The 26,720-nt window shown below is 48.7% G+C and overlaps 1 protein-coding gene across 1 annotated transcript; it reads right to left on the bottom strand.

The window, feature by feature from the left end:
• Nucleotides 1-1,506: 1,506 nt before the first annotated feature.
• Nucleotides 1,507-26,355, bottom strand: LOC116494477 (exocyst complex component 1-like). The gene is made up of 17 exons (XM_032196392.1): nt 26,232-26,355; nt 24,945-25,072; nt 20,636-20,795; nt 19,905-20,098; nt 16,657-16,884; nt 15,825-15,957; nt 15,366-15,475; nt 14,342-14,491; nt 13,615-13,708; nt 9,956-10,074; nt 9,606-9,716; nt 8,946-9,001; nt 8,139-8,379; nt 7,120-7,303; nt 4,236-4,435; nt 1,863-2,057; nt 1,507-1,662 (listed from the first exon to the last, which is right to left on the bottom strand). The coding sequence occupies exons 1-17, from the start codon at nt 26,353-26,355 to the stop codon at nt 1,507-1,509; spliced, it is 2,583 nt and encodes an 860-aa protein (XP_032052283.1).
• Nucleotides 26,356-26,720: the final 365 nt, after the last annotated feature.

The following is a 26,720-nucleotide window of genomic DNA, read 5'->3' as shown; positions in this document are numbered from 1 at the left end:
CAGTGGGTTTTCCAATGCTGGAGAATGCAGAGCTGAGGTGGAAACGGGACATACAAAGGAGGTACCAGCAGGTTGATAGGTGTGTGCTGCACAGACAGAGCTTGGTAAAAGGCTGTCACTTTTATTTATTTATTTATTTATCTATCTATCTATCTATCTATCTATCTATCTATCTATCTATCTATCTATTTATTTATTTATTGTTGGCTTCCCAAACCTCACTTTCATCTGAAAAATCCTATATTTGTTTTCTTTATTAAAACTCTCAAAGCTCTTCTCACAGGTGCCAGTAACACCAACATTGAGGGCACTAATAGCTCTTATCAGCTCCAAGCTGCCTCACCTGGGGCTTCCACCCCACACCCATGGGCCCAGGAGCCAATTTAAGCTCAGCTCAGGTCCATCAGCCTCTCTTTGAGTGATGATGTGGGGCTGCTGGTCTCTACCTCAGTCCCAAACGTGTTTTTGCCTGACCATGGACACTGCTGGCCTGGATCTTGACCTTGTCTCACCCTTCTGGACCTGCATGGTGATGGTGTGCTTACTGACCCATTAGATCAACATCAGGTAGTCTGAGCTGGGGTCAACAAGTCCAAAACGCAGCAGTAAGGATGGGGCTAACATCCTTGGAAGGGGGGAGGTGGGAAGGAGTTGGCTTCTCTTAGGTAGACTCTATGGAAAAAAAGACTGTCCTTTGGTCTGGGAAATGGCTCCTATCTGTTTTGAGATCTTAGGGAGTTCCATGATATCAAACCATCTGAGTAGTGTGAGCAGTGCTTTTATTTGCTTTGTATTGAACCAGGAAGCTCCAAGTCTTTACTTTTTAAAGACAAGTCTATCTTGGATAGGATGTCAGCCTCCAAGTCACCAACACAGGATGCAAGAATTGAGTGAAGACCATATTTTTAAAAACAATATAGTAACAAGCTGTGACATTCTTATGGGATGCTTTGTAAGAAAATGGGGTAAGAAAAAGATAATCCTTGAGAAGCATTTTCCCTGATATGCTGAAACAGTAGCATTTACTTCACTCCAATTGGCAGAGTAATTGTGCATGCTTAGATATAATAGCACTGCACATATCAGGGTGGCTTGATGCATTGTGACCCTCTTGCTTCAGCACAGGTTCACTGGAGATAAAAAGGAGAGAGTCCTGGGGAGCAGAGGGCTTTCATCATTCAGCTGTGTGGCACGGCGGGCAGTGGTCTGGTGAAGATGCACAGCATGGGCACTCACCTTGGCAGAAACTTGAGGTTTGGGAGTTTTTTTCATTGGCTGTACAGTGATTTCTTTGTGGGAGGAAGCTGTGCTTTGCCCCTGGAAGCTCCACTTCCCCAAAGGAGATCTAGTCTAATACTGACAAGGTAGCTGCACCTTGGTGTTGAGTTCAGAGCAGGGCACTGCATATCAAAATTCAGCCTGGGAAGTTTTACATTTCAGTTTAGCTTCCTGAAGGTGTAGCTGCAGAGGATCCCTGAGCTGGTCTCAATCAACAGGCATCTGCCTCTACACGCTGGACAGGGTGATGGAGTTGAAATAGCTCAGCAAGTCCGCCATGGTGAAGTCCATGGTGATCCCCGAGCCTGCGTAACAACGTTGGATCAGATCCTCCAGCTCTTGGTACTGACGTATGAGCTCCTGCTCCATGGCGTGCCACACCACCTAGGGAAAAAAAGGGCATCAGCCTGTGCCAGCTGTACGTGGGGTCTGACTGCAAGAAGATAAGCCATGCATGCTCTGCCACCCTATGACAGGACAAGCCAGAAGGAAGGAACTTCAGGAGGAGAAGACCCACTGCTTTGCAGCCATGAACCCACCCCAAAATCATGACACCACACCCAAATAACACCACAGTCAATCACCGGCAGGAGATTTTCCTCTGGGGAGAGATACTTGTGGATTTTCCTGTAGAGGGTCTCGAGGGCTTTCTTTACTTCCTTGCCAGGGTACCTCTCAATGACCTTCCTCAGCTCTTGCTTGCTGTAGGCCAGCTGGAAGCTGACCTCCTCTTCTTTCACCCCCTGAGCGATGCGGGCTTTCACCCCTTCAAAGAAGTGCTGGAAAAGCAAGGAGACATCCACTGATGAGCTGCATGAAGGTGTTAGGGATGAAACCTGGCCACTGTCCTCAGTCCCCTTCCCATGACCAAGTGGAAGAGAAGTTATCAGACCACTCGTTCTCCAGGAAAGCAGGGCTGCTCTGCAGGCCTGGCTGTGCTTTAGGGCATTTCATCAGTTCTACTTTCCCTCCCTGCTCAGCATGTGGGATCTCTAGGGGTGGCATTACCATGGAGCAATGGGACTGCTGAAAAGTTACTTGTGTTCCTTAGGGCTTCACGCAGTTTGCCTCGCTAGAGAGGGTTTGGATTCAAATGGAGTAACAATCTGCAAAACTGTAAAATGAACTTCAATTTTCTTAGTACTTTGAGGATATTGTGAGTATGCAGGAAAGGCTGCCCCTTAAGGAGGTGTTTCAAAAGGAGTGTATATCCAGCCACAGGCATGGCTGTCACTTCTAAGATCCCAGGGCTAAGCCAACCCAAAGGAGTACAGACCTCAGCTAGTTTTTGGAGAAAATAGCAGGAGCAGGGTAGCTCCGTGAAAGGCTCAATGCTGATAGAGGGCTTTTTCTTTTTTTTTTTTTTTTTTTTTTCCCCCTGCATGTGCTTTTCTAGACACAGAATCTGTTGGAACCTCAGTCAGCCTCTAGTTCAGCCTCCTGCTAAAAGCAGGATCGCCACTGCATTCAGACCGGGGCATCTGGGGCACTTCTGAAGGTGGGTCTTGAAAATCTTCAAGGACAGACTGCCAGTGTTTTATTATCCTCATCGTGCTTTTTTTCTCTCTAGCTTACCCCCCACCTCCTTCCCCCCAGTGTGTAACTGTTCTCTCATCATTCTGCTATGCATCTTGGTGATGGACCTGGTTGTGTCTTCTCAGTTACCTCCTAGGGAAGGTTGCTGTTGGGTACACCTAAAACTGTTTTTCTTCTCCAGGGCCAAGCTCACAGGACACATGTTACTGTTCCCTGGCCATGTTGGTGGCCCCCTTGTGAGCTTGTTCATGATCTGGAGCCCCAAAGCTGGGCACAAGATTTCAGATCTGGCCTAACAAAGGGGAAAAAAAAGTAAGACTAATATCTTCCTTTGATCTGCTGCCATACAGCCCAATATGCTGTAGGCTGTCTTGAGTATTTCTGCTGCAGTTTGGGGTGGAGAAATATCTTAAATCCTAAGGGTTTTCAAGGACAAAGAGGTTCCTAAAGTTACAAGCTTCTTTCAAAAACAGGTGTGGGCTCCTAGGTTACTCAGTGCCTTTGCAACTACTCTTTATGTTGAACTGAGCTCAAACCTGAAGAGCTACATGGGCTGTAAGAGGTGGCTGTCAGGTGTCCGAGCAGAACACCAAGTACCTTCATGTTATTTGGAGCAATGAAGTTCTGCTTTCCCTCAGAGGAGGAAGTATTTGAAGACATTGGCATGTCACTGCTGAAAGCAGCATGAGATGCTGAGCTGATCTTCCAGTCAAACCTACAAGATGTTTGACAGCGAAGACTGCAAACAAATTGAAAGGAGCAGGTCTTATAAATAATTCAAGCTGAACTCAGTCTGAGATATTTTAGGCCAGTGAGTGGGTCAAGAAGAAGCAGAGCGAGCAAGGAGGGGTCTTGAGAGCAGCCATCATCTCAGAGGAAGGGGGATGCCTGGTTGAGTTAGCGAAGCCTGGTGCTTTTAGCTCAGTTCACAAAGCAGTCACCTGGGAAGTGTGAGGTTCTCCTAGGCTAATTAGTCCAGGCAGCTGTGCAAAAAGAAACTAGCATGTGCCAGGCACAGGCATGCAACCTGGAGCGGGAGAAGGGGGCTGAGCAGGTCCCTGCACCGAGGCCATGAGTTGCAGAGGTGCTTTTGAGCTGGTCCTCTGGTCTTCCAAGGGGAGCAGGCACTGTGCTATACCATAAAAACCAGCAGTAAGTGGTCAGAAGTGTGCGAACTTCAGCTCCTGACCCCTGGTCCTGTTCATCATGGCCACAGAAGAGGGGTTACTCCCTCAATCTTACAAGCTTTCACAGATTTGAGAACTCTTTTTCACCCCTTAGTAATCTGTTGCAAACAGCCTCCGTTCCATCCTAGGTTGTGGTTTCTAAATTTGATTCCCCTCCTCTGGATTCTGTCCTGTGGATTTGTAACTTTATGAATTGCAGTGACCTTTTGATGGGTCAGGTTATTCTGTACTCACGTTGAGCTTTTCCAGTGGCTGGCCCAGGTAGGTGATGACATATTTCTCCATGTGCTCACTATACCTTTGCTTGGCTTCCCTCTTTTTGTCCTCCAGGCATTGTATCTTCTTTTGGCACAGGAAGCAGTGAATGTGGTGGAAATTCTCCATCATGACCATGTCTGTGTTCGCCTTGAGATTTGCTGAGGACAGGCTATTGACTGAAAAGACAGGGACAGGTATGGAGAGAATCAAGGGCTGAGGTAAGCTTCATCACAGGCTGTTCAGCTGTCTGACTGCCTTGCCTTCCAGGGCAGTGTACTGGCTTTGGAGCTGTAATATTTTATAATTTACCCAAAAGGGTGCAGAGACATTCAGGTCTAATCCAGCCCTATCCAAATCTTTCATCAGGTCTCACCATGCTGCCAACCACTTGCTAGCTGGTCTGGAGAGGGCAAGAGCTCAAGTAGCTCACTGAGTATGCAGAGCAGAGATGGCCCTTCTCACTCCTCATGGTAAACAGGTCATTAGGCCATCCTATTTGAACTGTCTCCCTCTGAAATGCTGGAGGGAGTAACTATAATGCTGTGTTGGGTCTGTCTGAGCTGGAGTCACCTTTTCCCTACAGCAGCCTACACAGTGCTGTACTCTGCACTTGTAGCTGGAACAGCACTGATATCACTCCAGTGTTGTGTCTATTGCTGCATAGTGCTGGCACAGCATCAGGACTCCTTCCAAGCCCCCAAAAGCCAGCAGGCTGGGGGTTGAGGATGTAGAAGGTCCTGGTGGGGTTGACGCCGCGGTGCAGCACAGAGCCTGCCCTCGGTACCAGGTTGTAACTCAGGAGGAAGCGCAGGGACGGGAGGCGGGTGACAGGCACGGCGTGCAGGCACGCCATGCTCTCCCAGGGCAGCTTCTGGAGGTGTTTATCCAGCACGAGGACGAGGGAGCCGCCAGGTGCCCGGACGCGGCTTCTCTGCTTCTCCAGGGCCTTTTGCAGGAGGAGCTCCGCTTTGTTGCAGGACTGCGAAGGGCACATCCCTGCGGCCAGGGCTTGCACGTCGGCCGGGGTGAGGAGGGGAGCAGCGTTGAGCAGGACCTTGAGCAGCGCCGGGTCCGAGCCCCGCCAGCCGCAGCGACGGAGCTGGGCGAAGAGGCGGGCAGCTTTCTTGGCCAGCGCGGGATCCTGGCTGGTGGGGAGCAGCATTCCCTTCCAGCAGTCCAGCACCTCCGTCTCCAGGGTGTCGATGAGGCTCTTCATCCTGCGGTCCAGCTCGGAGCGGCACAGCCACCAGTCACGGTTGTTGCTGTAGTTGATGGTTTCTTTCTGCTCCTTCTGGATGGTGTCGAAGTCACTCAGCACTGAGCTCAGCGGGGCCTTGGTGAGCGCGGTCGGGATGTGGATGGTGATGGGAGTGCTGCCCCTCTCCAACCGTGTCAGCAGCAGTATGTCGTCCTTGGAGAAGGGCTGGATGCTCACGAGGGTCAGCAGACAGACGGTCACTCCTGCAGGGATCTGCTGCAGCTGCTCTCTGAATCTGTTGAGCTCCTGGGGCCCCAGACCCGTGGAGCTGAAGCTGAAGAGGTTCTGGAGCTCAGTGAGGTGATGGATGCGCGAGGGAGCATCCTGCAGGGAGAGCCCTTGGAGCTGCTCAGCCGCAGCTGTTGCCGACTTGTTCAGATTGTGAAGCTTCTCGTGGATGATGATGAGCAGCTGATGGCGCAGGGTGATGGAGACCGACTCGGACAGCAGATAGGCGGTGGAGACGGGGTCCTGGTCGCCTGTGAGCAGAGCCAGGAGCTGGCAGATCTGGCTGTAGAGCCCGGCAGGCGGGTAGTGGCAGATGCAAAAGCCAGCAGGCTGGGGGTGGGCAAGTGATGGGGAGGGGACATTGCTGGGGCAGCTGACTTAAACCAACCAAAGGGATATTCCATAACACCTGATGTCACACTCAGCAATAAAAGGGGGGGCTCTCGTGGGGGAGGGGGCTGTTCCTCCTGAACAACCACTACACGTTTGGGGCCCTGCTTCCCAGGACGTGCCCGAACACCGCTCGCTGATGGGAAGTAGAGAATAATTTTTCCTCTCTCTGTGCTTCCGCGCGGACTGATTGCTTCTTTTGTCTCTGTTTTTTTTCCTCCCATTCCCTTTCCCTTTAATTAAACCTTTCTTATCTCAAACCTCGAGTTCTCTGTGTTGTATTCTCTCCCCCTTCCTCTTTGAGGAGAGGGGGAGTGAGAGAGCGGTTGTGGTGGAGCTCGGCTGCCCACCTGAGTAAAACCACCACAAATGCACATACTGGCCCTTGTTCATTAGCTTTATTCCCTATCTCACCCACTTTTGCTTTAAAGATTGCTTATAGCATGGTAGGGCCTGTTTATGCTCCAACCCCAAGCTCATCTGCCCATCTGCACCACCTCATGCTCTTGGAGGCTTGGACTTATTACTTCTGCAGTGCCTCAGGTCTTCTCCAAGCTGGGAAGTGGGGTCTCTGCACCGACAGCCAGGGACCCACTGAGAGCTGCCTGCCTGGCTCTCCCAACCCCTCTCCTTAGTACTTTGGGGGCAAAGTTACTCTCTGGCTGCTGGTGCTCCTGAGACCTGTCCTTACAAGAAGTCTGATCTGTAGTGGGAAGCATCTCCTCTGTAGCGGAGAGCCTGGTGTTAGATTCAGAGCTAAGCTTGTGTCCCAGCCTCTGCAAACATCCCAGGCAGCATGCACCTTGTACTCTCTGCAGTCTGAATTTGTCAGATGCTCCAGGTCTTTGCTTGGGGAAGGCAGATTCAGCCCAAGCAGTGTTCAGGAGGCAGGTAGCCTGCATGTACCCTGCTCTGGTGGCTCAGCTGGTTGCTGATGACTCCTGAGGCTGCAGCCTTATGGTTGCCACCAGTCTTTGTACTCACTGCTGCTGAAGACGCTGCTGGCCAGCCTGAGGTGTGCTTTGTCCAGCTCCCCTCTGCGCTGAGCTGTCCTGAACACCTCCTCTGAGAAATTCACAAACTCCTCGAAGCGGCTCACAGAGGGCAGGATCCCACCTCTCATCTTGCTGGGTGCCTTCGCCTCCTTGATTTCTTTGCACAAGGTCCCCTGGCAATGATACAAAAAATATGCTCAGGTCTGTCATGGCCCCAGCCCCCTCTTCCAGCAGGCAAAGCCACAGGCCAGAAAACAAGCCAAGCAATGAGTTGTGTACTGCTTCCTGCATTTACAAGGTTGGACTAGCAGCAACAGCCTCCCTTCATGAGTCTATGGGAAGAGGTGAGCTTCCTTGCCTCTGGCTGTGTCTGAAACCATACTAGGTGCTCTTCTGGAGCTGGTGTGCTTGGTCTCAGGCTGCATGGTTCTTTGCTCGGACATAGTTCTGTCTCTTCACACATACACCCAAAGGACAGAGGCTCTCCCCTCTGGTAATTCTGGCACTTCTCAAGCCAGTTTGGGAACAGGCTGTCTGCTCCAGGTCTTGGCAGAGGTGCCCTTGATGCCAGCATGTGGCTTTCCTTGACCTAGCAGTGTCAGGGCCAGGTTTTTCACTTCTGATGGGATCTTGATCACCCCACACTCTCCTCCCTACCAATTGGTCCTTGAGCAAGTCCTGCTGTGCCAGCAGGAGTGCAGAAGAGCTTGGCTGCAACAACTTGATATGCAGCCATCGCTTCAACAGCCTCCCAGAGCAGTACATGGGGAAAAATCCTTCAGTTTCCTCATCCTGATAAGAGCAGGCACATGTGGCACTTTATTTTATTGTGCTTTACCTCTCAGACATAATCAATGAGGGGCTAAGTCTTCCCAAAACCAGAGTCAGATCTACATCTGATACACACCAGCACTGCCTTCAGTAAAGCCCACATTAGAAGTTTAGAAGACCCTGGAGGAGGTCAACCACCACTCATATCTATTTGGCCTTGCTCTTACCAACACTCACAATGCACTTGTTGAAGCTGCTCTTGGCCAGCAGCAGCATGTTGCCCAGGACAGTGTTGAGGAAGGATGAGGGGGGAGCTGAGGAAGAGCCCCACATCCCAAAGACGGAGTCACTCAAGGTAACCAAGACCTGCAAGCAGCTGAAGGGGTGGGTCTTATTGCAGACATCTAGAAAACCTCTCAGCTCGGGCTCCAGTGAACTGAAAATCTCACTCAGCAGCCGGGTTGTAGGTTCTTCTAGTCTTAAAAATAAAAATTAAAAAAGTAATTAAATGGGGAGGAGCACTGATGCTGTGGCCAGCTGGAGAGGCATGTGCAAAGCTACATAAGGGAGAAGGAAAGCCTTCTGTATCACAGTAGAGCTTATTTATTGCTTGAGTCCTCCAACTCTTCCACATCTGTGCCTGTGGGAGGACACCGAGGTCCTGTTTTCCCATCCAAATGGAAAGTTTGTGGTTTTATGCTGGCATTTTTTCTATTTTTTTTTCCATAATATGCTTTCAGTCTACAATCTTGCTATTAGGGAACTAAAGCTGATCAAAGCATGATGCCGAGAAACCCCACTTTCTGTAACCCTCCTGAAGCAGAGTCACTGCACTGGGGAGAAGCACTCTGCCTCTCTGCAAGCCCAGCTATGATGCCTTTGGGTTCTGCTGCTGTCCAGGGTGCAAACCTGAGACCAATGTTGAAATCAGGATGGTCATCAATGGCAAAATAATAATAATAATCTATCAGTTCTTCTGGCAGTCCCTGTAGGACACTCTGGACCATGCCCACATCAAAGCAATGAATTGCGTGATCTACATACTGGCTCCGAGGCTTGGTGCAAGGAGGATCCTCTGCAGATGCCATGTTTTCTCCTCCCTTAGATGCAGGTATCTGAAATGATGAAAGAGGTGGAAAGTATAATCTGCATGTTCTCTCAGAGGAAAGCTTGACACCATAGGGTCATAGAATGGCTTGCATTGGAAGGGACCTTAAAGATCATCTAGTTCCAAACCCTCTGCCATGGGCAGGGATGCCACCCACTAGATCAGGTTGCCCAGTGCTACATCCAACTGCCTCATCCAACTTGGCCTTGAACACCTCCAAGGAAGGGGCATCCACAGCCTCTCTGGACCACCTGTCCCAGTGCCTCACCACCCTCTGAGTGAAGAATTTCCTCCTCAAATCTAGGTTTTATTTCAGCAGAAGTCATGCTGCATCGTACTGCAGTCCCACAGTTGATGTTTAGATATGCTGAGATCTTGCTGAAACCATAATTTAAGTTCAATTTTCTTTTGTCCTCAGGGAGTCTCAACACCGCCAGCAGTCCTGACACCACTGACTATTGCCAGAGGACCAGAGCCCAGGAGAGCTCCGGTAAGCAGATAAAGGTAATCAGACACCCCACTGTGCCTGATGAGGCTTGTATCAAGCTAGAGGGATGGGCCAGTGGCACTGGAGAGGACCTAGTCCCCATGCTTACCTCCAGCACCTGCAGCTCGGCGGTGTTCTGGCTTAGGTGGAAGAACTTCTCAATGAACTGCTGCTCCGTGGTGCAGAGGGGCTGCAGCTCTCGCAGCACCTGCTCCAACATCTGCTCAGAAACCAGCATGCATGTTAAAACTCCCAACACACACTGAGGACACCGGGATGGGTGTCCATGTCCACCTGAAGTGACATTTAAGCCACCACAAGGAGAGTGTCAGCCGTACAGAACAGCTCTGTTTCAGCCCCAGGTACGCAACACTGGAGAAATGGCCCTGGGATGTGCTGCAGCACTGGGCACAGCCCTTGTGGGACATGTGAACCATTTTGAAAACTTCATCTCCTGACCTTGATGACGTTTCCTCTGTCTGGTGTGTCCTCCTGTCCTTCTCTGCTCCCTGGGAGGCTCCAGCGAGGGTGCTGCCTGCTCCCCATCACCATCGGCTTCTCCAAGCCCTCCTGAAGACCTGCAACAGGCACAGTGTGGTGGCTGGGCATCTGTCCCTCCTGGCCTCTTCAGCTCCTCTGATCACTTTAATGGATTGAAACATCTTTATTCCTGATCTTTGGTGTGTTTTGGCCTTTCCCCAACAGATTTTTATCAGGTTCAAGTATGCAGGGGATACAATTTTGTTCTTTTTTTTTTTTTTTTTTAAATCTACCTTCTCATCTGTTTTTCAGTCATTACTTTCTTCTTGTTTCCCTGTGATACTTTTCCTTTTACTATTTAGGGCTTAGTACTATATATTGAGGACTGGGGAGTGAAAAATCCTGGGTGATAAGAGCATAAATCAGCAGAAATGCCTGCAGGAGTTTCAGGAGAAATGTTTGTTGCTTAGTTCTTATGCTAAATTACCATTCAAACAAATCCCTGAAAGGGACAGTTGGCTTTTTCTGCAACTTGCTTTCTTCAATTATAAGTGTTCATCTGGAAATTAATATACTTTTCAAACGCTACCAGTTTTTACCACAACATTTCCTTTCCTGCCTGGTTTAAGTTGAAAAGTTGAAAAATGTATTTGAAATATGCATCAAAAACAATTATATCCAGGGAAAGAAATCAGTGGGGAAACATCCCTATTTTCTAATTAATTCTAAAAGTTGGTATTATTCCACTAACCCCAGAGGTCCTGGGTGACTCAGGCCAGCTCTTTATTTTCTGTGATATCCAAAATATCCTTATTTGAGCCAATACCTGCAGGGCCTTTACCTTTGGAAAGGATTTGTCAGATGTCCTACGCAGCAAGAAGGGATGAGAGATGACAGACAACCCTTCTCATCCCCCCAGTCTTGCAAAAACCATGGAGAAAAATTAACGAGCTGCTTCCTAATATTTTTTTCCCGCCCTTATGCAATGGGCAATGATCATTTCACTTGCTGAGAAGTGGCAAAACTTAGAAAAAATTTCTCCCCACAGCAACCAGGAAATAATTTTACAGGTCTAAGTTTTTGTGTGGAAAATGGAATGGAAAAATGAGGAGAAAATTTAATTAGTGACTCAATTGTAAAAAGGTTGGGGTTTGCCTTGTAAACTGCCCTATAATACTTGAAACAAGGCAGCAAATCTTCAGGTTGGGTATTTAGAAGGGATCAACATAAACAATCCTTTATGAGGCAGGGAAACAACCCTAAAAATTCACTGCCGGGGTCGTGATTAGAAAGAAAGAGGCAGTGGGAGCTAGAGAAAGCCTGGGAAGAAAGCCAGGAGACACAGGAGTTTCTCCTGGGATTTTAGTTACTTCTGTTTTATGGGGCTTGCATGAGTGCTAACGATGGACCATGTGCTGAAAGGAGATGACTGGTTTCGTGTTTACGGAGGGGGATTAGGTAGACTGGCTGCGACATGTGTCCTGTGTTATCTTTATTTAACAAGGCTGGCTTCATAAAGGTCTGCTTTAACAGCCCAGCCATGTCTGCACCTGCTCAGTGCCTAGGACACAAAAGGGTGATGGTGTTTTTCTTGTTGCCCAGCAGAACTGAAGTCCCTTGCTCAGAGTCCATCAATCACTTCGCAAATAGGAGCCAGGGCCTCTCCATCCCACACGCAATCTTTGTTATTTCCTTCTATTTAAGTAAAAGTAATCATCCTTCTTCAGGAAATGGGGTTTGGCTACATTATCTTATAAACCATGGAGCAGTTTGCCTTCCCACTGCCAGTTCCCTGGGTTTGCTTGCTTGCCAGTATGTTCATATTCTTTTATCAGGAATTCCTATTTTTAAGCAAAAAAAAAGAGCATGTTTCCCTAGGAGAAGCTGTGTCCAGGCATCAAGGAGCCAGGGGGGTGATAGGAAGGTTATCTTTTGTTAACTGTTTGTATTACCCTATCTGCCAGGCTTCCAGGAGGGATGTTCAGGATGACAGATAAAGTTGCAATAGACCCATGGCAGAAGTGTCTTCTTTTACAGCTCTTATGAAATGCTTTCCTCTTCCAGAAATTCTATATCTCAGTATTATTCTGGGATTATTATTATAGTTTCGTTTTATTTTCCTGTTATCTTCTGGCTATAGGCTTTCCTGCATCCTCCAGCAACAGTGACAGCTTGCAGCAACAAGTACAGCAGGTTACCAGCATTGTGCACAAATGATTTCCTACTCCCAGTTTTTCAGCCTGTCGCTTTGATTTTATTGCTTGTTATCTTTTGGTTTTTAAATTACAAGGGTAGTAATAATGTCATATTGACTTTCCCTGCACAACTTGTGCTTTAATGCTTTTTATGTTATTCTTTTTCTTCTGGAGAGTTCTTGATTTTATTTTATTATTTTTTTTTCAGCCAGGTGATAATTATCTCTCTTGGCTCCATAGTTGGGCAAATCATTCTGGCATGGAAAAATCGGTTTGTGGTGACTATAAAAAGTTTTCCTGGAGGTGTTTTCCTCCATTACTTGCAAAATTTCAAAAAGGAAAAACTTTAATTAAGGGTCAGTACCTTAGCTTGTGGGAAAATCCAACTCCCTACCGCTGCCTGGCATCACAGCCCAGACTTGGGGGGCAGAGGGGGGTGAGCAGAACCAGCAGCCAGGGCCAGCACTGCCCCAGGGGAGCTGCTGAACCTGCCGTGGTGCAGAGGGAAGTGACGCTCAGTGTTCCTAGCCCCAGGGATGCAGCATGTGTTGGCTGGGCAAGAGGCAGAGCCCTTGGCTGCGCTCCTCCAGCCACCATCAGGCACCAGCCCTCTTTCCTTTGACCTCCGTCTCCAGCCAGCATGCAGGGTGTCCCCTGGGATGTGGAGACAAGTGATGAAGTAGGTGCAGAGCTGAAAGCAGCCAGGCTAGTGCTCTGATGGACTAAACACACCATGCAAAGTGGTTTCTGACATTCAAGCTGGGCCAAGCTGGCATGGAACTTTCCATTACAGTGCTTTGTTTTTCTGAAGGAAAATGTGATTTCTGTGCAATCAAAAACTTCCAGAGGAGACAGATCAGTTTCTCTTTTTATCTTCAGAAACACCTGACTGGAATATTTTGAGTCAGATGCAGCCATTCCTGTTGAAATGATCACCTTGGGACAACACAGCCCCACAGCCAGCTCACTGTGAAATCATTCTGTTCTCACAAATATCACTATGAATACACTCATGTCTTCAGGGACAGGCTTGGTGCCATCTCTTTACAGGGAGAAGTGCCTGACCAGCTCTGCTTGTATGAAATATGGACCAGGCATTAGCCAGGCACTCTTATGTCCTCCTCACTTATGGCTCCTCAGGATGTGATCCCAGCCACCCATGCATCGTTTGGGAGTCCTGAAATGGCAAGATACACAGAAACTACAGCCCTGAGAAGCAGCTAAACAATGCTGAATAATACATGGGGCCGTGGCTCACACAGACACCACCTGGTGCACATCAGAGCCAACTTTGTCACCTGCTGCCAGCTGCAGACCTGGCCATAGGGCAGGAGGGAAGCTCATGGCACAGTAACACCCATGATGGGGGATGATTGCTGCATTCCCTACTTGCAAAGAAATTACTGCTCAGCAGCACAAAGGTCACATCTGAAAGTCACTTACTTCCTTTTCTTCTTCCCAACAAGAGCATTTTGGCTTGTTCAAAAAAGGCTTTGATTTCCCTGTCGTAGAGTCTGCTGAGGTTCTGGGCATAGACCTGGAACAACAAGACGGGCACAGGAATTTCCTCTGCATCTCATCTCCCCATGACCAGCTCCCATGTCAGAGCTTTTTCCTCAGCTGCCCAGTTGAAGCAAAAGTCAGCAGATGGTAACTGAAATGGACCTATTGTTCTTGGGGCGTAAGACTTTTGGAAAGGCAAAACACAGTAACAAAAATGAAAACCAAGCCTTAGTGATATACAAGAAACCATCTCATTCACTCAGCAATGTCCGTTTTAGCAGAAGATGCCAAGGATATTAAGGGCTTCCCAGAACTCTACAAATAAAGTTCACTTGAATAAAATACAGTTGAATAAAATACACCCAAGTGTTGTATGAATGATGTTTGAATGAATGCAGTTTATCTTATCAAGCATATGCAGTAGAGGGATGCCCAGATGACAGCAGCAATACCAAATTTTGGAATTTCAGACTTTTTCCTTCAACACAGTATCTGTCACCAAGTCCCATACCTATTTCTGTCAAGCCTAAAGTGGCCAAGCTGGCCAGACTCTCTCCTAGAAATGCAAAATGCTGGAAGCTCACAGCCAAGAAGGGATTTGGAGAAACTGAGCTCTCGCCGTGAGTTGACCTCTTGGATGGATATTTATTTGGGATTTCAGCCATACCTTGGGGAGATCAGAGAAGAGAACTGGGTTGGCATTCCTCAGCCAGGCCGTGAGTGGGGTGTAGGGTGCCAGTTCCTCATGATGGAGACTATGGTTTGGTGCAGAGAGCTTGTCAAAGGGGTTCATGAGAGCATCGACCTGAGCATTGCCCTAAAGCAACAGAAAGGACAGAGAGTGCTGAATAAAATGGCCTCGGGAAGCTCTGGAAAACAGTTGTTTGCTAACCACCCTTGGATTGCTAATTCTGAATGTTTGAGAAGCAAATTTAAAGGCCAGAGAGGATTGGAGTGAGCACTTTGAACTCCAGTTTTAACCCTATGTTGGGTGAACAATTCTGAGCCCAGAGGAATGATTTGGCCCATCAGTAATACGTGGGATGCTGTGGCTAAGTACAGTGGATAGGATAAGACACAGGGAGATCCCACAGATCCCTTCCAGACACATCTCTTCCCAGGGTCAACCCTTGAAAGTCAATGTCAAGCATCTAAGGCTGTAATGCTAAGGATTTGGGAGCAACTCCTCTTCTCTTCATGAAATGAAATCTAGAAGAGTCACGTTGTCCTTCCAAACTTCTTCCCACTGTGTCCACCATATCTGTCATATTGCATGACAAACATTTGAAAATGTTAATCAAAGGCTCAAGGGATTGGGTTTTCTCCTGGGATTTTGCGTAACAAACGAATGAACAGCCACCACCGCTCCTGAATTAAAATGAGAAAATCTAAAGCAAAAAATCTAAAGCAAAACCACTTCTCTTTGTAACGTGACCCGAGGATTAATGACTCATGGGGAGGAACCTGATAGCCTGAGAGATGCAGAGGTGTGCTGAATTTTTTCTGCACACCTGCAAAACTAGCCAGTAAGCTGGGGGCAACTGCAGGGTGAAAGTACATGAAAAGGTGTCTTTGGGGAGACGCTTTTGGAGAATCCTTTATGGAGGCATCCCCAACACCACTGGTGCTAATTTACCAGGATAGTCAAGTTCCTCAGAATGCTGTGGTGCTGTGTGGAGAGTGAAGCCCACCTGCAGCTCAAAGATGTTCGTAATGTGACTGATGAAGCTGTTTTCAAAGTTCTGCTTGAGTGTTTCAAACATGATCAGCTGCTCCGCCACAGCCTGTAGCTTTCGGTAACCTCGAGACAAAGCAGGAGAGGTGTTAGAGTGGCACAGAGTGGCACTGGGGCCTTTTGTCACCCAGCACCCTGACAAATGCAAGACATGTTCAAAGCATAAGTTCTGGGGTGAATGCTGTCCCCTAAAAGCCAACAAATGGAAGAAGGTTTGCTGTGATACTGTGCAAAGAGAGATAAGGAGGCTCATGGAAGCTCCAGCAACGTCTTCAGAAGAAAGCCACCTCTGCCAGCCTGTGTCCCAGCTCATCTCTCTGGCTGTGCTGCAGGGAAATGGTGCGTGAGCAGCACAAGTGGCAGATAAGCTGATGTCTCTACCCTTCACAGACGTAAATCTCTGCCCTCGCCTTACCAGGCTGTATCTGGATGTTCATGCAGCCAGCTAATGCCTCTGCTGCAGCAACACAGGCTTTCAGGCCGCTGGGGCTGGAGAGGTCTGCCCGGCTCAGGGCCTCGCAGTGCTCCTTGCCAAGGTCAAGGTGGGTCTGAAAACAAAGCCAGAAGAGAGCAGGTGCAAACACATCCAGCTCTGCATCCCTTCCCATTCCACCTGGAAGGCTGCTGGCTTGAAACAGCCAAGTGCTACCTTCAGCTGCCAGGCTGCAATTGTCCATCGAGAAGGCTGTGCTGCTCTGTCCCCAGCAAAAACAAAGGTCTGCACAGTCACAGCAGCAGTGCCAGCGGAGGGGCTCAGCCTGAGTGTCGAATGGGCTGGCACTGCTGGTATGGCTACTGGCAGCAAGGTGGATGGCAGGAGAAAGGAAAAGCTAAGGAAAAGGCAGTGACTAAGAAATAAAAAGGTCAGTGGTGTAGAGGTCACCATAGCCAGTGGAAGTGAGGATTAGCTGTGCTATTACAGCACAATTCTTGCATTTACGGTGTATTATTTTGGTAAATAGCTTGCCTTTCCATATGGCATTACACAGGTTGAGGCTCACCTTGCCCATGAAAAAGATCTTTGGGGGTCCCTCTACAGCACTGGGCCACGGTGAGGGCACTGTGCATCGTAATTGCCACCAGTCTGCCTGTAGCCCATCCCAACTGTGTCCGTCCTTATATTATCAAGACAAAGTTCCTCATTTCTAGGCCAGAGAAGCTCTGTGGCCTTTGCAAACAGTTTTCAGGGTTTGCGGTTCACTGATAGCTTCTGGAACAGATTTAACAGACTTTGCAAATCCACATACCGTGAGGAAGAGGATCTCATCCATCAGCTTCGTCTTGTTAGAGAGGATGTGATGGAGCAAGGAGTTCTCCTGGTGGATGTGGTCCATCTGCTGCTTCACGCTTCCCAGTAACTCATCGTAGACCTGCAAGGTCTCCTCCACTCTGGCCACCTCTGCCAGGGCCTCATCAATGGAGCTCATCAGCTTTGTCACCTGCTTCTCAGAAGAGATGATGGCCCTCAGGTTGGCCTGTGAAACGGAGAAACAGAGGGCTTCAGCACCGTGCCAGGGGCTGATCAGCACCATCTCAGAGCCAGATATCCTGACCTTCATCCTCCCAAGTCAAAGCAGAGTCTTCATCGTTATAACATGCAAGACAGCTGTCCTGCATCACTATCAGCACAAGGTCAGTGTCTTATCCTTGCACTCAGCCAAACTCTACATCGGCAAGTCCCAGGTGCCAGGCTGAGCTGCTCTGGCAGTGGAATTAATAAACAGTTAAATCATGCAGGAGACACACGCATATGTGTGTCTCTAATATGGCAACTGAAGGCATTATTTGCCCCTGGAGGTCTCGGGCATTTGTTTTGACGGGTGGTAGAGATGTAACAGCATGTTAATTGTTGATGACAAGCTCCGCTAGAGATTAACTGCTTCCAAATGTTAATTGTATCATTTTCAGGGCCTAAGTACCATGCGGGATATCAAGGAAAATAATCTATAGCCATGAGCATGGGAGGCATGAGTCTTCCAGACTGCTATCTTTCTCTGCCTTAATCAAGCTTTTAAAGGAGTTTGTCATTTCAGATATTTCAATTATCTGACGAGTTTCTTATTAAATGAAGGGCTGCATCTGCACTCAGTATGCCCCACACTTGGCTTTCTGATGGGAAATGCTCAGAAGGAGAGAAGCCAAGTCTTGTCCACCCAAGTCAGGTTGTCACAGCTTGGACCTCCACTGTGCACTGAATGAGGAGTGTCTGAAAGCTGGTTTCCTGCACAGTAGCTGCTGGCCATCTACAATCCCCATGTCAAGAGGTTTCTCTTCTTCAAACTCTATCTCCACTGCTGGTGGAGTAAGGATGGGCTGGTAGCTCCAGATCTAGAGGTGGTACGTGCAGGACAAGACACTGGAGCATCACAGAGCTGCTCCTAGAATGCGTGAGAGCCACTCTGCAACCCCTGCCTGGATCTGGTGGCTTCAATATCATGGGCAAAATGTGTATTACAACCTCCTGTGACAAATGCAGCACAGTTTTAGGAGCTAAACAGCTGACAGCATGGGAGGAAGGGCTGGGGACAATGACATCAGCTGTAGACAGATTCACAGAGGGTCTGGCAAGGTCAGAGAAATCCTGTAGAAAAGAAAAGCCTGAAATCGTAGCAGTCTCTATCAGAAGGGAGAGATGAAGCTGCCTGTCTGCAAAGAGCTGCAGCGTTTCCACAGGGAGCCCCACGAAGGCAGGGCAGGCAGAGATTTCAGTTGCCAATAGGTCAGTAACCGGGTATTGAAGTGGGGCTTTCTGGTCCATGATATTCATCTCAGAAAGCAACAACGACGTTAAGAAAATGTTCCTTTCGCCCGGAGCCCAGCCCAGCACGAGGACCTGCGAGGGAGCAAACAGCCCCGCTGCCAGACTGCCGCTTTCCAGCCGCACACCGGGGACCTTCGCATTGTATTAAACACTCCTAAAACACAGCCACAGCCCTCCCACAAGCTGGTCACTGCTCTGCCTTCGGATTGTCTCATTAGGGCTTAACAGGAGGTGGCCAGGAGAAAAGCATCACCGGTGGCAGCGCCGGCAGAAGGGCTCTGGAACATCGCCACTTGGGCAGTGGTAATCACGCTCCCACTGGACATGGTGCACAAAATCGCTGGGAGATGCATGAATTCTGGCGTGTGCTGGGGTCCTGTGAGCACGTAGGAATACCAATGTGGAAATCAGGCCCCCCAGGTGCCCTGGCCATGCTCTCCTTCCCTCCGAAGCCTCCAGGCTGTTGGCACGCTGCTTGGCCATCCCCAGAAGAGATGGGCTGGCAGAGGCTGATTAGCGCTGCAACGGCGGCACAAGGTGGTGTCACTGGGGTGTGGGGGAAAAAACGTCTAAATATATGCATGTGCTGGTCTAACTTGCTGCTATCAATTACACTTAATATCGTAGATCAAGCCTTACAAATAGAAACATCTCATTAATTAATTTGCATTAACAGTAAGCAATGTTTATTCGTTAAAGGGCATTAAAATAATGTATTCGGCAGCACCTTTTGACTCAAAGAACTTAACTTAGAGTTTTATTGGTTGCCCTTGCAGTGTGTTTTATAGCTGGGAAATGGAGTTGCAAAGTGCCTGTATGAGAGCAAGCAGGAACAGCCCTCAGGAGTTCGATTTTCCAGATTAACTACTTAAGTTTCCAAGCATAACTCATACGGAGACACAAATTGGGAATACAGCAGCTACTGGAGCTGAAGGAGGTTGGCTTTAGGGTTTGTGGTTTCTATTATATTTTAGAATATTTCCTTTGGCTTGTTTTTTTTCCCCATTTGTTCTCCATTTACCTGCCTATAAAATCCTATCACCAGGTAAAATACAGGACTCTTTATCAGGAATTGTAGCGATAGGACAAGGAGTAATGGCTTTAAAGTAAAAGAGGGTAGACTTAGATTAGATATAAGGAAGAAATTCTTTACTGCCCTTGGAAATCCCAGCCCCTCACTGCTACCATTCCCCCCACATCCCCGTGCCTCTGGGCTCTGCAGCCTTCAGGCTCTGTGTGCATGCCATTTATTTTGTTTTACTCCTTCCAAAGCTGACCGACCGTGGGCTTCTCTGCCCTGGTGTGCCTGCAGATGAGTGGGTCAGCCTCTGTTTCCCCCGCAGTCATTGGAAAGAGGCCACGCAAGCTGATGTCCAAGCGCAGTGAAAACAGAGCTGCTGGTGCAGGCAGATATTCATCAGCAATGATGTTAATTCTGGCTGGGCTGCCAGGCTGCAGGGAGCGCTGGCCTCTGCAATCACCTGGCTACCTCCCAGCAAAAGCTGCTGGTCCTTCCTGAGCCCCACAGCCCGCAGGGTCCGTGGCTGTGGCCAGGAGGTGTCCTACCCAAAGCCCCTCTCTTGGGCAGCCCCACTGGCTCATCGCACATCACAGATGCTGAGATCAGCTGGGGACTCCCAGACCGTGCCTTTGGACTCCAACAACAACAAAAAACACCTTCTGCTGCAGGTCTGGGGGCCTTTTCTGTTGAATCACAGCCCTCGCCCCCCTCACCTCGTCCAGCACGTGCAGGTCGTTGCTCAGCTGCTCGGCAAAGGCCACGGAGTTGTTCACAAGGGGCTCGTACTCCTCCATCAGCCTCAGCACATCTGCAGCCTCCTTCGGTGTCATCTCCTGGTAGGCACTGAGCTCCTCCTGGCTCTCAGTCTCTGCAGCATCTTTCCTGTCTTCCTGGGGCCTTTGTCTCCCTGCGTGGACAGGAGGACACGTGGGTACAGCCAAATTTCATCATTTCATAAGCTCTGCTCTCCCTGGGGTGATACTGAGTCCCATCTGGGGTCACAAGTGACACGAGTCCAGTGGTCTCAGCCTGCTGGCCAGTTAGAACAACAGCATGGAATAAGGAAATGTGTGGATGGGATAAAGGAAAGTCAGCTTTCTAAGGGACAAAATGGGCATCTGAAATTTAATTTGAGCTCTGGCTGTGTTTTTTACTCACCTCTCTAGGACTGTGTGTAGGGGCATGGTGACATGTTATACAAGGCTGAAACGAATTTCAGAGGTGAACAGGCTTCTTCTCGTCAAATGCAACACTAGTGGCAGGTTGTAAAATAAATACATTTTGGTGTTACCAACACTTGACTGCCCAACCCAGAGTGCAGGCAGCATCTATGAGAAGCCCTCTAAAATCACCAGAGCATGCAACAGGTTCAAGGACAGAGGGATATAGTGATGATAAATTAAAAATAAAACAACATTCTGAGTGTGACAAGGAAATGAATTACCTTCCACGGGACAGGAGGGGACATTCACAAACTTGATAGCCCTGGAGAGGAATCGGTGGTTCAGCTTCCACAAGCATCTGATAAAGGTTTTCTTCTCGTCAGAGCTGCTAGCAGTCCACTTGTAAACCTTATCGAAGTGCAGGTCAAAATCCAGGCTCGCCTAGATGTCAACAGTTAATTACCTCATCAATAATTAAACACCGCCTGCCTCACCACGTGCACTTAACGCAGGTCGGCAGCCTGTTTTAATCACAACACTGCATGCTGTGAAAATACCTTGTGCGCTGGAAGGAAAAGCAGGCATAGGCTAAAGGAGGAGGGAGACACAGCTGTGCTGCAGTTTCAAGCTCTGGGGATTTCAGTGGCCCCAGGAAGCTGCAGCAATTACTGGCAGCTCCTTCTTTCCCTGCTATCTCAGGGTGACTGGGAAGGGTTGGAGAGGTACGGTCATGGTGCTTTGCAAATAATCCCAGGCATGATAAAAGCACTGAAAACTAGGATGCACAGTGATTCTGACCCCAGGTGAGGACCCTGGGATGTTCACAGTAGGTCAGGCCAAGCACTCAGCCAGCCCTGGTGCCCTGCTGCAGAACACTGATCTCTTTTCAGATTGCATAAATCTCTCACCTTTTGCTGCAGGTTTTGGTGGATGGACGCTGATGAGCTTTGACAGCAGCCACTAGCAGATGCTTGAGAGAAAAGCATTCAAAGGGCAGGTCTGGAGTGATATTGCCTTCAGGATTCCCTGCCAGCCTCCAGCAGCTCACAGATCCAGAGCGCCGTGTTTAACAGCCCTTGAAGGACCTCCTGTCCCTGATTCCCTCTAACAGTTCTTTGAACCTATTCATGGTATTGGTGTCTACAGCGTCCTGTGGCAATAAGCTCTGCAGCTTAACGATGTGCTGGGTGAGAAAGCTCGAATCTACTGGAGTTCAGAATGAGCCCAGCACCCGCCTGTCTCCCACTGCAGATATTCCTCTCTGCCGTTCTGCCGTCCACCAACCTGGAATTTCAAACCTCTCTTCACTCAAGAATTGGGAAAATCCAGAAAAAAAAAAAAAAAAAAAACAGCTTCACCTGTATCGTCAACTACCCAATTTGCTGCCAGGGAAGGGCAGGACAAACTCTCTCAGGCCACCTTTTTGTTGATATGCCCTCCTTGCTGGCATGGCTCGGTGTATGGCCAGGAGTAGTGACCCTGTGAGCACTCTGACCTGTCGCCAAGCATGGATCTCCCCTGTGTTTGGTCTCCTGAGAACTTCAGGTTACCCCAGCTACAGGCAATGGTTCAGGACATGCAGGAGCTCAGAGAAAGCAGTGTTAACCTCTGCAAAACTCCAAGTTCACGAAGCCCCTGCTACCTGGCATCAATGACAGGACGTCAGTGCTACAAGGACAAGACCTCAGCTGGCCAAGAGTCAGAGGAGATTCCTGCTCCTCCCTCCAGTCCTAGCACAAATCTCAGGGATGCTTTTCTCCCAGTTTTCTCCGGGTTTGGGGCTTTCACCTCTCTGTTGCTCTTAAAGTTGTTGTGATGGAAATGACCCTGTTTGCTGTGCTGCACCCCATCCCTGGCTTCTCCAGAAGGTCACTTGAAAGAACAGGAACATGGCCTGGAAGAAGAACACCCTTAGCCTCTCCCCATGTGGTTTTTGTCCATGTAAGTGTCCATGACTTTATCTCTATGCCCAGAGGTTGCAGTCTCATGGAGGGGGAACTCCAGCCATTGGAGACTTTGTGTTTGCCACTATGCAGTGTATATGGGTGGAGAGAATAAGAGGGTGCTGAAGTAGGAACATCCCACAGAAAGAAACCCCTTCCTGCACCATCTCATTAGCTCTGCAGCACAGCCTGATCTCATCTTCTGGAGAATTTGGAAGCTGTTCTCATAATTATCGGTACTAATCATCGTAACAGGCGCAGAGTCTGTGCAGATTTATGCAGTCCTGCGATGCTGTAAGGGTCGCTTTCCAGACGCCTTGCAGCAGTACATCTCGCCCCCGCATTGCTCTGCAGGCTCCATAGCAGCCCCTGCAGCAGCGCAGAGCGGCGATGCCTGGGGGGGGACTTACAGGGCACGTGGTTTACAGCCTGCCTTACGAGGAGCTATTAAAGCAGGGAGGCCTCTGCTAATCGCTTCATAAATATTAATGCTGTTTTGGTCAAGGGAGCTGTAGCTTTAGCACCTCTGGACTTGCGGTGTCAGGATTTTGTTGGTGCCAGGGCTGGGGTGCAGCGGAGCAGACCAACGGCCAAGCCCCTGCTGTGCGTACTGAATGTCATCCCATGGGCTGGGGTCCCAGCTATCTGCTGGGAAAGGGTGGGGAGGTCTTATTTGCATTTTCATGGACCTGCCAAGCCACGCACCAGGGAAAGACTGTGCTGATTTGAGCACTGGGCTGTGCTAGGAAGCTCATCTGGTGCTGGGGTCTCGTGGTGGCACCGTGTCAGCTTGCCCTGGCTGCAGCCTGGAGCTTCTCCCCTGCCTGGGGACCTTGTGCAGCAGCTTCAGCTGGAGATCAGGTCCCATTCCAGGAGTGACAGGGACAATTCTGGCTGCCAGCATTCAGGAAAGGTGAATTCAGCCTGGAAGAGGCAAAGAAAAGAGCTCCAGGCCTGATGAAGGGAATAGAGATGTCAGCACGGAAAAGGAGACTGTGAGGCTGTTCTGCTTAACCTGCCCAAAGGGAGGTCAACAGGGGAGGTGACTGCACACTAAAAATACATCTGCAAAGGAGAAAAGCTGTGCAGTCTAAAGGACAGGCACAGCACAAGCAGAAATGGGATGATGTGGGTCAGAATCCAGGCTGGGGGTCACAGGAGGGCTTTAGCCATCAGGACAAGCAAGTTCTCTGTTTGCCTCCCTGTAAGACAGGGTATGGTCAATTTGTCTCGTTGTGCTGGCAAATGAGGGGGAAAGGACTGACAATCCGGGAGGTGTCTCCTAATCCCAGCTGCTCAGGAGCCGAGGCAGGTCAGGAGGCGTGGAGGAACCAGGCTCATCTGCTAGAAGAAAGCTCAGGCAGGACGAAAACATGCAAGGGGAGATGTAAGACAATGGAAATATCAGTTCAGCTCTAACCATAGGATCGAGATGCCCTGCAAACCTGCAAGCATGATTTGCCTTTCAGCCATGCTGTGCAGATGTACTTTATTTGTCCTGGATGTAGAGCTGGAAAGCTGTTCTTTTTCTCGTTTATTTCTATGCTTGTGAAAACCCAGGCACTGCGCCAAGGCTCCTGGAACATTCACATTAATAAAAAAACTAATTATAACAACTTTAACGACACACTGCCAGCCCCGGCAGCAGAGTGGGAATATCTTGTCCGTGCTTTCTTTCCCAAAAACCTTCACGTCACCCTAAAAGCACAGACTCGTGCTCACTCCTTCTCTCTACAATCTTTCTTTCAGCAAATGCCTCCATTTAATCTTTAAATATCCTATGCAAGTGTATGTTGAGAAATGTTGTCAATGTGGATTGAGAGATGGGTCTGACAGTGTGTCCTGCTGGAGATCTGACAAGAGCAGTGCCTTGCAGCCCATCTCTCCAGCCTCAGGGTTGCTGCAAAGAGCTTTAGGAGAGAGTTTTCCCAGAGGATAAGGGGATCCTGCCCAGGGATTTTGATGGAGCTGTGTCAATGCAATGGTCAACTATTCATTGCTCACCCTACCCAAGTGTTTGGCTAGCCTAGCAGAAAGAGAGGGAGGACTCAGGAGGGAGGACATCACTCCAGCTTCATCCTCCTGGATGCACACGTCTTGTGGAAGAGAAGAGGGAAACGAGAAACCCCAGAGCAGTGCAGCAGGATGGAGGAGCCAGCTAGGGATGGAGAGACCCCAGTGCACCATTCTCTGGGAAACAGCCCTGAAGGAAGGCAGAGGGCTTTGATTTCTTTTTTAGTATTTTTATTATTTTTATAATTAAGTGTCATTCAGGCTGGTTCAGTCCTAGATAAGGAAAGAAGCACCCTTGCTGCTCTTCCCTCCATCCAGGCGGATGGGCTGGGCTGCAGAAGACCCAAACATAGAACAGAATCATAGAATTGTTCAGGCCGGAGAAGACCTCTGAGATCATCGAGTCCAACCTCTAACCTAAAGTCCACCACCACACTGCTAAGTTCTAAATCAACAGGTTTCTTGAAGACCTGCAGGGATGGTGACTCAAGCACTCCCCTGGGCAGCCTGTTCCAAATACTGCACAATGCTTTCAGTAAAGAAATCTCCTTATGGATCCTGGCATGTGTCTCTCTAGCTTCATATTCATTTCCCTCTGCCACGTCCTTTGCCACAAAAAGAAAATCAATCCTACCTGATCGAGAGTCTTGCCATCCACCAGCTTCAGCTCCGCTAAAGGCCACCTGTAGGCTATCTTGTACTGCTCTCCTCGGTCTACCTTGACCTTCACCAGAAATTGCTGCGCTGGCTTAAGGGCATCCACTGTGGATGAGAGACAGAAAAAAAAAAAAAAAAAAAAGAAAGAAAAAAAAAAAAAGAAAAAAAAAACTCACAATATTATTATAAACCCAGTATATAACTTCAGTGGGAGTGGATGGGTGCAGGTGGACAGACAGACACTGATTTTGAGTCGTGGCTGCAATGAACACTGTATGGAGAGGTGCTGCAAGGCTTTTCTCTTCATTTAACCTTTCCACACTGGAAGTGCTCTCTAGAGTCTAATCCAGAGTACTCTGAATTCATTGGAGAGATTCCCAAAGAGTTTTAAACCTGGCCATTGTGCTCTGTGTAACGTGTGAGCAATATTTCAGCAAGATCCAAAGATGACAGGAACGGGGTCCCTGTTGCCACAGGATTTATGACAGCTACATGCCCTGTTGCAGGCCCTATAGCATGGTCCAAAAGCATCGCCTTGTTTGACTGATACCCACATTAACATATCCCATCAAAATTCAATTCCAGTGTTAATTAGCTCACAGTCACCTTTTGGTTCATCAGGGAGGAATTCACTGTACCTCATTCTGGCTATTCTAATTCAGATCTCCCACCTGAGATAGATATCTCCAGAAAGGAGACTCGGGCTGTTCCAGGGGCAACACATGTATTTTAGATGCTGCTTGTAGAGTGGCTGTATCATCCCTTGGAGATATTCCTCCTGCCCTCTATTGACTACAGAGGGTGCTGAAGCATGCCATTTAGGCCAGAAACTGTGGCTAAGGTTGTCAGAAATTAACCCTATAGCAGGTGACTGGGCTATCTGGAAGCCCGTTGTCAGGAAACTCTCTCCCCTGTAAGTCAAAATAAATAAATAAATAAACCAACACCATATCTGTGCTAACAATTCCTTAAATGCTGTAGAGTGATGAAGCAACCAGAAGTGCATAAATCAAAGGAGATGCAAAATTTCCCAAAGCACATGCACCTTTGGATCCTAATCAAACATTTGGGTCCTGCTGAAACTTTCAGCAAATCTATGAAGAGATAGAATGAGACTGTAACACTGTGTTGTGTTAGAGGAGATATGTTGATAACTTTTAGAAACAGATGTGACGCAAAATATAATAAAAATGATATTTCATTGCTGGATGGTTGAGCTGGGTTTGCAGCTCAACCTGCCTCCTGGCCACCCTGGGGTTCTTACCCACTACACAGAGAATAGACATTTTCTTCTTCTTCCCTGTCTTCCAGACACAGATGGTCTCCAGCAGCTTCTTGCTCTGTGGGTTGAACACATCTCTTTCCAGTGAGCTCCAGAGAGAGGCCATGGTGGGGCCTGGGGGCAGCAAGGGGGAGCTGCAGCCTTCCACTGCTGCTGTCCCCAGTGGCAGCTCCTGGGGAACAAAACCAGGCTGTGGAGCTGATCCCCACACAAACTCCTACATGCTGACAAAATGCATTACCCCCACACTGGTATCCTGGACAAGGGTCTCTGCTGGCTTGCGGACAGCATGAGTTGCAAGTAACTTACAGACCTGAGGCCAGAACAAGACAAGCAGGACACAGCAGCACATCCAGCCCACAATAAAACTGTATTTCAGTTCCAATCATCCCATGGAGGTTTTAGCAAGTTACACATTTATTTTTCTCTAATTAATCTCTCATTTAATTCTCCTTCCACTTTACCAGACAG

This window comes from Aythya fuligula, chromosome 13, assembly GCF_009819795.1.
Source record: "Aythya fuligula isolate bAytFul2 chromosome 13, bAytFul2.pri, whole genome shotgun sequence".
NCBI lineage: Eukaryota > Metazoa > Chordata > Aves > Anseriformes > Anatidae > Aythya > Aythya fuligula.
Note: the sequence above shows the minus strand (reverse complement) of the source record. Positions and strands in the feature narration are given on the sequence as shown.

What these genes read in the sequence shown, in the direction of transcription:
- LOC116494477 (XM_032196392.1), bottom strand. Translation starts at nt 26,355, where the DNA reads ATGGCCTCTCTCTGGAGCTCACTGGAAAGAGATGTGTTCAACCCACAG. An exon ending in CAGCAGCGTCTTCAGCAGCA is followed by an intron (nt 4,436 to 7,119) that starts GTGAGTACAAAG and finishes CTGTCTTTTCAG; the next exon opens with TCAATAGCCTGTCCTCAGCA. An exon ending in AGCCACTGGAAAAGCTCAAC is followed by an intron (nt 2,058 to 4,235) that starts GTGAGTACAGAA and finishes TTGCTTTTCCAG; the next exon opens with CACTTCTTTGAAGGGGTGAA.